This window comes from Sinocyclocheilus rhinocerous, unplaced genomic scaffold (assembly GCF_001515625.1).
Source record: "Sinocyclocheilus rhinocerous isolate Xijiao unplaced genomic scaffold, SAMN03320098_v1.1 scaffold755, whole genome shotgun sequence".
Taxonomy (NCBI): domain Eukaryota; kingdom Metazoa; phylum Chordata; class Actinopteri; order Cypriniformes; family Cyprinidae; genus Sinocyclocheilus; species Sinocyclocheilus rhinocerous.
This window is the reverse complement of record NW_015659385.1, coordinates 956,287-965,108: the sequence shown is the minus strand read 5'-3', so window position 1 is coordinate 965,108 and position 8,822 is coordinate 956,287. Positions and strand designations below refer to the sequence as shown.

Below are 8,822 nucleotides of genomic sequence, written 5' to 3'. Positions count from 1 at the left end.
ATGTGTGCTGTGCTCAGATGAGTCCACATTTCAACTTGTTTCTGGGAAAAATGGATTTAGAGTTCTCAGTCCCAAAGACCAAAGGGGCCATCCAGACTTTCATTAGTGACAGAAGCGAAAGCAAACGTCTGTCATGGTTTGGGGGTGCAGCAGAGCAAACAGCATGGGTGACTGGCTTATGTGCGAAGGTACTATTGACATGGAGGCATATATTGGGATTTTACAGAGATATACTGCCATCAAGATGATGTCTTTCATGGGAAGTCCATGGTTATTAGATCAAGACAATGCCAGCTCTCATTCTGCATGTGCTACAACAGCGTGGTTTCATAGAGACAGAGTGAATGTGTTAGACTGATCTGTCTCCAACTGAAAATGTGTGACCAGTCATGAAAAGGAGAATCAGACAACGAATTCTGAAGTCTTGTATCAAGCGAGACTGGACAAAAATTTTGCTTGCAAAACTTTAACAATTAGTATCCTCAATTCACAAACAATGAAACATTGTAATTAAAAGGAAGGTTGATGTGACACAGTGTCAAACGTGCCTCTTTCCCAACTTTTTTGGAATGCGTTGCAGCCATCAAAATCAAAATTTGTTCATATTTTCAAAATACATTTACATCGGTCAGTGAAAACTTTGGAAATCTTTTCTTTGTACTTTTGTCAAATAAATAAAAGTTAAAAAGAATGAACAAATCACAGATTCTTGATTTTATTGCATTTTACAAAATGTCCCAACTTCTCTGGAATTAGGGTTGTAACAAAGGCAGAGGTGATGCTGCTGGAATCTGTGCCACTGTATTGTGCTATTATTTTAACAGTGAATGATGGACTGGATTGGTAACCCACCAAAAGCATAACGGCTACATTTTTGTATGCTTTGTAGTTAATGAATTTTTTTAAGCCAAACAATAATATACATATAAAATAGATGCTGCAGTGCAACGTTTTTACTGATTTAAATTGTGAGTTTATAGTTTGTTTATAGTAGTACCTTGTTCTGTGCATAGGCCATGGTGCCGTCAAAAGAGCCTTTCTCAAACTGAAGGTCCTCTACATTTAACTTCTGAACCAGCATCCCACCAGATGACACAGTGATCTGTAATAAAAAATAAAATAATTCATAAAAATAATTATAAAATAAAATAAACAATCAAAATAAACTAACATACAAAATAATAATAATAAATACAAATAATTTCCTTAATTTCTCTGAAACATTCATTACTAATAAAAAAATTAATAATAATAATAATAATACAGTTTTAATGAAGTTGTTTTAACATTCATAAACTTCATAAACATGTCACTTAAGTCATTCATTTCTGGTAGCATTGTGAGGGTAAATGTGTTTGGAAACAGTTATTAACCATGCATTAGGATGCATTTCTTCACTCACCACTCTGGGATTCTCTGACTTCTTCAGTGTGGGAATCAGAGCTGTTGTCAGTACATACGTCCCTGTAAAACACACAAGATGAGTGAGACGACTAGTCACTCTTATCTCTTCTTATCCCTTGATTTCAAGATGTGGCACTAAAAACATTCTCTACCACAGGGGTGGCCTGTGACCTTTGTAACTCAATAGTATAAAACAGGCAAAACTCAAATACTGCAGTAAAAGCTCATACTTTGTTGTCCATATTGGAAAAAACATATGATCAGAAAAAAACATGAATTAACTTTCCTACCTAGTGTGTTTGTCGCAAAGTTTTTCTCCAGGCCATCCTCTGTCAGTTCTCTCTGACTGACCATGCAACCAGCATTATTGATCTACAGTAATAAATCACATGAAGATAAAAGACAAAGGGCTGAACAATAGAAGCATGACAATGTATGTCACAGTCAAAGCAGTTGTAAAATGACCATAAACAGACATGAATGTACATGCTATATTACTTGGGGGAAGATGAAATATCAGATTCTTTTTAAATTATTAAGAATAATTTAAAATGATGAGGAATTAATTAGTTACTCTATACAATTGACTGAACAAATTTATCACAGTGCAGTTACCCGCACGTTATAACAGCAATATCCATGTGCATTACTGTGATTTTACTTTGTGCACAGCCTCTCGTGGCTTATTGTTTCAGCTTATTATTATTGATATTGTATATTTTTATATTATTCTTTTTATTATCTGTGTCCTGTCTTGTCACTGTCATTCTGTTGCACCGTGGAGCTTCTGTCACTAAAACAAATTCCTCGTATGTGTAAACATACCTAGCAATAAAGCTCATTCTGATATGTTGATATGACTTAAACTTGGAATACATTTACCAGAACATTTAGATTATGTTTCTGAGAGAATCCACTAGCAAACTCCCACACTTTCCTGGGGCTGGACATGTCAACTAGGTGAACATGGACATTCTGAAAGCAAATGAGAGACAAACTCAGACGAGAGTTCACTGTTTCTGTCCTAGAAGCATGTGAAATAATTTTCATAGTATATAAATGTACTTCTGAAAATATACCTCATTTTTACATCTCTCCACAATGTCTTTCCTTGCCTCATTTGCACGATCTTCATTTCTGCACACCAGATGTACTGTCCCACCTGAAGATAAACTGAATGAACTTTGAATGGCTTTTTTAACAGCACTGCACATCTTTTGCCAGTAGGAGTCACTGTTACGTCCCTTTTGTTAGTTAAACCTAAATGTCATAACAGGGTTTTGACGGAATGTACAAGATCTTCCAAGTTGAGCAGTTATTGAAGGACAAACTATAACCAGAAGTCTCTGTTCTGAATTAACAAAGCCATGTTTTCTCACCTCTTTTGGCGATTTCGCAGGCGGCGGCTTTACCGATGCCGCTGTTCGCTCCGGTGATGATGAACGAGCGGCCGCTCAGATTCACCTCCAGATCCGCCTCGCTGAAGCTCCTCGCCGCTGCCTCATAACCGCCCCTGATGAGGGTTAATGAGATTTTAACTGGTGCACTGCTGAAATGAAAATACACTGATGATGACTTACTTCGTATATTCCTGTAGACCCTTCAGGAACCAAACTGTGTTTCGGTAGAGAGACATCTTTAGGATTTCACTCGTTCTCACTCAAGAGCGGTGTCATAACATACGAGCACGTTGGAAATCAGAGCTAACGTTACGCCCCTGTGGCGTTTAATAACAGATCACATGTTAAATGTGTTGTAAGCGCGGGTTACAACACGCATGCGCGCTTCATAAAACGATAAACGTTCTTTTCTCAGTGAAAGCCTTAATTATGTGCACTTATTTGAAATAGTTTCTAAAACATAAATGAAAAACAGAAATATTTAGAGAACATGGACATTCTGAAAGCAAATGAGAGACAAACTCAGACGAGAGTTCACTGTTTCTGTCCTAGAAGCATGTGAAATAATTTTCATAGTATATAAATGTACTTCTGAAAATATACCTCATTTTTACATCTCTCCACAATGTCTTTCCTTGCCTCATTTGCACGATCTTCATTTCTGCACACCAGATGTACTGTCCCACCTGAAGATAAACTGTTTGAATGAACTTTGAATGGCTTTTTTAACAGCACTGCACATCTTTTGCCAGTAGGAGTCACTGTTACGTCCCTTTTGTTGGTTAAACCTAAATGTCATAACAGGGTTTTGATGGAATGTACAAGATCTTCCAAGTTGAGCAGTTATTGAAGGACAAACTATAACCAGAAGTCTCTGTTCTGAATTAACAAAGCCATGTTTTCTCACCTCTTTTGGCGATTTCGCAGGCGGCGGCTTTACCGATGCCGCTGTTCGCTCCGGTGATGATGAACGAGCGGCCGCTCAGATTCACCTCCAGATCCGCCTCGCTGAAGCTCCTCGCCGCTGCCTCATAACCGCCCCTGATGAGGGTTAATGAGATTTTAACTGGTGCACTGCTGAAATGAAAATACACTGATGATGACTTACTTCGTATATTCCTGTAGACCCTTCAGGAACCAAACTGTGTTTCGGTAGAGAGACATCTTTAGGATTTCACTCGTTCTCACTCAAGAGCGGTGTCATAACATACGAGCACGTTGGAAATCAGAGCTAACGTTACGCCCCTGTGGCGTTTAATAACAGATCACATGTTAAATGTGTTGTAAGCGCGGGTTACAACACGCATGCGCGCTTCATAAAACGATAAACGTTCTTTTCTCAGTGAAAGCCTTAATTATGTGCACTTATTTGAAATAGTTTCTAAAACATAAATGAAAAACAGAAATATTTAGATTTGAATTCCATCATATACTGGCGTCGTATTTTATTTAGGAAAGTCAAATGTACCAGGTATTTTTCAAAATACAGGCGCGCAAGTTTTTGTCGTGTATGACCTGTTTTTATACAGTCTATGTGTACAACATTTAAGAAACAAGATCAACCGGTTTCATTAATATGGATAGCGGTAAATGTTCAAAACTTTCGCGCATGCGCGCTTCATAAAACGATAAACGTTCTTTTCTCAGTGAAAGCCTTAATTATGTGCACTTATTTGAAATAGTTTCTAAAACATAAATGAAAAACAGAAATATTTAGATTTGAATTCCATCATATACTGGCGTCGTATTTTATTTAGGAAAGTCAAATGTACCAGGTATTTTTCAAAATTTGAACAGGCGCGCAAGTTTTTGTCGTGTATGACCTGTTTTTATACAGTCTATGTGTACAACATTTAAGAAACAAGATCAACCGTTTTCATTAATATGGATAGCGGTAAATGTTCAAAATTTTCCAAGTTGTCAGGATGGCCGAGTGGTCTAAGGCGCCAGACTCAAGGTTCAAACCTTCCCAGTAATACATGGGTCTTCTGGTCTCCGACTGGAGGCGTGGGTTCGAATCCCACTTCTGACAAGATATTTTTGAAGTTGATTAAAACTGGGTTTCCATTTCTTCGTAAAATATATTTGATTGTGGTTTAAACTGTAAAATGTACCCAGGACAGGCAAGGTAAGGTTAAAAAAATCAGTATAAAAATAATGTTTTATAATTTAGTGAATCAGAATTTAGGTAGGCCTAATTCAGAAACAACAGTAATTTCTCTCTCATTGCACTGCCATTGTGTCAAATTCCACTTTATGTTTTCCAATAAAAATAATTTCTTCCTGTTTTAAGTGTTTTTATTATGCTCTTTCATGTGATACAATAAGTGGTCTTTCTCCTCACCAATTCTTTCATCAGTTTTCAGAGACAAGCAGTCATGTTTGTGAATGTCTTCTAATTTAAATAAGTAATAAAAGAGTAATAAGTAATTTATACTAATAGCCTACAACTCCACTACCAAGACAGGTCAAGTTATTATCCGTAAGTTTATCACCATGTACATAAAGTAGCTGATAAAATGATGCTCTGGACTGCAATGACTTTGAAACCCCTTGAGATGGCGCAAGATCAAACAATGGCAATTAAATTTGAACTGCATATAAATATCTTGAAAAATTAAAGTGTTTAATAATAATAATAATAATAATAATAATGCATATATGTTAAAACATTCAGCAGGTCACGATCATAGGCTAAATATCATGGCTTTAATTTCCACTATTAGCATTTTTTTTTGTTAGGTGTTAGGTGTGAGAAAAAATAAATAAAATACTTTGCTATAAATACAAAAATTCGGATTGTGTACATATCAACATATTTTACGTAGGCCGTGCTGTATCATGAATAATCACTGCTAACGCCCTTTAGCCGTGATTTATTCACGATACGGCACGGCCTCTTCGAGGCCTACCTTGCTTTCATAAAACGGTTTCCACACAATACAAAATATTGAAATGTTACTTTTTTGAAGCAAGTTCATCTTCTGGGTTTAAAATCTACATTGTGTTGACGTCACAATTTCTGTCATGAAAACAAATTCCTCGTATGTGAAAACATACCTGGCAATAAAGCTCATTCTGATTCTGATTCTGTACATCGATGACACGTCGGTGTCTATTAAATTGTTCATAAATTCTTATCCTATGAGAAGACGCTTCCCTTAATTATTCACAACAGCATGTGTTGATTTGCTATGACAGACGTTTCAGACAGTGAGATGACATCATGCACATTAACTGAGAGAAACGTTCATGGATCGAAGAACAGTGTTTGTTTTTGCTTTGTAATAAGAGTTCGGCACAGACGCGATTCATTCACTTAGTGAGTGTAACCGTTTTTACAGCTCTGTGACACAACCCGTCAAAAGGCTTTTGTAAACGCCACAGAATAAGCCTTAAAAGTTCTCAGAGGTGCAACAGCATATGTTTTCGATGCAAAGTGCAAATGGTTGTGCATTTATTTGTGTTTTTAACTCGATGGGAGCGAAATGAAACTGTATGAACGCGAAGCTGTGTGTGTTGTCTGTCTCCCCTCTTCCCCCCCCCTTTTTTTTAGCGTTTTTTAAAGGGGTGCGATTATGCTTTTTCACTTTTTCAACTTTAGTTAGTCTGTAATGTTGCTGTTTGAGCATAAAAAATATCTAAAAATTTACAAAGCTCAAAGTCCAGTTCAAAAGAAGATATTTTATTAAACAGAAATAACTTTTCAAAAACGACAACGAACGACTCGTTTGGACTACAACGCATAGGCGCGGGAAGTGGGGGTGCTGAGGGTGCTGCAGCACCCCCTGTTTTATTCTGTGGGCAACTGTTAAAAAAAATTCGGAGTGTCTATGATTGGGATAGTCAACATTACAAACGACAACCAACAATCGTCTGATTCAGTGGCGTAGATATTAAAGCGTGTACCATAGATTACTCATTTTGACGCGATCGACGCGGGTTCGAATCTGCCTTTTAGCAAACATTTTTTCTCCCTTTTCAAATTTCAAATCATATCAGAAAAGCATTTATTTTTAATAAAAATGAAGGAAATAATCAAAAAGTTGAAAATAAAGTATCTGGTAGTGTTAGGGTAGGTGTAGGGAGGGCTTTTGTCCCAATAAGGTGGAATCCATTTAATAATTTGAATTATAATTCAAATTTAAGTTATTATTGCATACTGTTTTATAATGTATTGCAATGCTGAGGTGCAGATAATTACCACTATTTGCAATAAGTAATTAGCAGAATATCCTGCTATTTTAACATAGTATAAATAGAATAGCTATTTGCACTTAGTGTAAATAGCATATGATATCACTAAAAAAATACTTGTATTTTCACTTAGTGTAAATAGCTATCGCTAAGAAAATATGCTATTTTCACTTAGTGTAAATAGCATCTAATTGCTATTTGCACTAAGTGTATATAGCCTCTATCACCCCACGCGTACAGCACCCCCAACCTAAAACATCTTCCTGCGCCCCTGCTACAACGCATATTTTCCGGGATTTGGGATATCACAAATATCGACGAATGGGACGAGACCTGGTTGAGCTGCACTAGAGAAGGCAATGAGTGTTATCACTATGTGGGAGTCACTAGCTTTCCCAAGGCAGACGATCTGAGAGTGGTTACAATCATCCGGGTTTAAAGGGGTCATATGATGCGATTTCAAGTTTTCCTTTCTCTTTGGAGTGTTACAAGCTCTTGGTGCATAAAGAAGATCTGTAAAGTTGCAAAGACTAAAGTCTCAAATCCAAAGAGATATTCTTTATAAAAGTTAAGAGTCAGCCACGCCTACCTAAAACGCCTCGTTCTAACACGCCCCCACATGTCTATGTCACTTGCGTACCGTCACAAACCTGTGAGGCAGCAGAGACACTGCTGCAGAACAAAAACAGATAAGTGGCATTATATTATTATTATTAAAACTTTATTTGAAAAGGGACCATGTACAATTTTAACATAAATGTTTCCATTTCATGCATTGTACCGAATTTAGCCAATGGCTAGTTTTCATCCGCGGTCCCTTGGCAGGTAATCATAATCACAGATAAACATAAGAACAAAATAACAAACACATACAATACAGTAATACTTATACACATCCCATCAGAGCCAAAAAAAAAAACTATACCAATAACGTTGATCTCATATCGCATAATCTTATTAACTGTTTATCTCCTGAACTGCATCTTTCTTTACCACGCTATTCAGCGCCAATCCCGCCGTGCAGTCAATTTCGCTGGTTAAAGTTAGGGTCAGGTGTGGGGTAGGTTTAAGGGTTAGCATTTTTTGTAGGATAGTGTAGGAAATCAACACTTTAATTGACACAACCAATAAAATCTTTAGAATCAGCTGTGGGGTGTAGTTTGCACTGAAGTGGATTGGGGGAAAAAATTGCGCATGCATGTCATGTGCCTGTCTGTCAATGGGAGGAAGCCACGCCCTATTTTGGAGCTCCACCCCGTTTTGGAGTTCCCGCCCCTATTTGGAGATCTCCAGGCTGCAGTTATACCCTTCTCAAATGACTGGCCAATTGTCGCGAAGTATACAAATCACATGCAAATACTGACGCGCTCTAGAGGCAGTATAAAATGCGGTGCACGCGACAACCACTCTCAGGGAACCGAGGTTACCATAGTAACCGGAGACGTTCCCTCTCGAGTTTTCACGAGACATCACGGAGACATTTCTCCATTATGGGAACTATATTCAATCCCGCCGTGAGAGAGGCTACGAGCAGCCTGTACAAGTCACATACTCAGCGAAGATAGAACACACAATTCCCACAACCAATAGCGACGCTTGTTAGGCGGGCTCGCAACTGATAGGTGGAGACAAGCCAATGAGCGTCTAAAGCCCAGGTATACGAAATTTGCATATCTGGTCAGTGATCACGTATGCTGCGCTGAGAAACAGGGCAGAAGCAACAACGATCACAGTATTGTGAGGGGGGGCTGCACAGAGATAACGGTGTTAGGCAGCAGTATAACACATAAGATGATGATGGTACACCAATCGAATTAGACA

The 8,822-nt window shown here is 37.8% G+C and overlaps 2 protein-coding genes and 1 non-coding gene across 3 annotated transcripts in view; 1 reads left to right on the top strand and 2 right to left on the bottom strand.

Annotated features, from left to right (window-relative positions):
• The window catches only part of LOC107723690 (dehydrogenase/reductase SDR family member 12-like), an 8,490-nt gene extending 5,357 nt beyond the window's left edge, over positions 1-3,133 (bottom strand). The window contains exons 1-7 of the mRNA XM_016532400.1: positions 2,985-3,133; positions 2,784-2,917; positions 2,484-2,566; positions 2,287-2,379; positions 1,695-1,776; positions 1,403-1,464; positions 998-1,102 (exon numbers count right to left, since the gene is read on the bottom strand). Coding sequence (XP_016387886.1) covers positions 998-1,102; positions 1,403-1,464; positions 1,695-1,776; positions 2,287-2,379; positions 2,484-2,566; positions 2,784-2,917; positions 2,985-3,040 — 615 coding nt within the window. The 5' untranslated portion in view covers positions 3,041-3,133. The remainder of the gene's footprint in view (positions 1-997; positions 1,103-1,402; positions 1,465-1,694; positions 1,777-2,286; positions 2,380-2,483; positions 2,567-2,783; positions 2,918-2,984) is intronic.
• Positions 3,134-3,285: 152 nt separating this feature from the next.
• LOC107723648 (dehydrogenase/reductase SDR family member 12-like) lies at positions 3,286-4,060 on the bottom strand. Its single transcript, XM_016532357.1, has 4 exons — positions 3,913-4,060; positions 3,712-3,845; positions 3,408-3,490; positions 3,286-3,303 (listed from the first exon to the last, which is right to left on the bottom strand). Exons 1-4 carry the CDS (start codon positions 3,966-3,968, stop codon positions 3,286-3,288), a joined length of 291 nt encoding a protein of 96 aa, XP_016387843.1. The 5' UTR covers positions 3,969-4,060.
• A 663-nt stretch (positions 4,061-4,723) lies between these two features.
• Positions 4,724-4,836, top strand: trnal-caa (transfer RNA leucine (anticodon CAA)). Its single transcript has 2 exons — positions 4,724-4,761; positions 4,791-4,836. It is a non-coding gene; the product is annotated as a tRNA-Leu (tRNA).
• The last annotated feature ends 3,986 nt before the right edge of the window (positions 4,837-8,822 follow it).

What these genes read in the sequence shown, in the direction of transcription:
- LOC107723648 (XM_016532357.1), bottom strand. Translation starts at nt 3,968, where the DNA reads ATGTCTCTCTACCGAAACACAGTTTGGTTCCTGAAGGGTCTACAGGAA. An exon ending in GGTCTACAGGAATATACGAA is followed by an intron (nt 3,846 to 3,912) that starts GTAAGTCATCAT and finishes AACCCTCATCAG; the next exon opens with GGGCGGTTATGAGGCAGCGG. An exon ending in CTGCGAAATCGCCAAAAGAG is followed by an intron (nt 3,491 to 3,711) that starts GTGAGAAAACAT and finishes GTTTATCTTCAG; the next exon opens with GTGGGACAGTACATCTGGTG.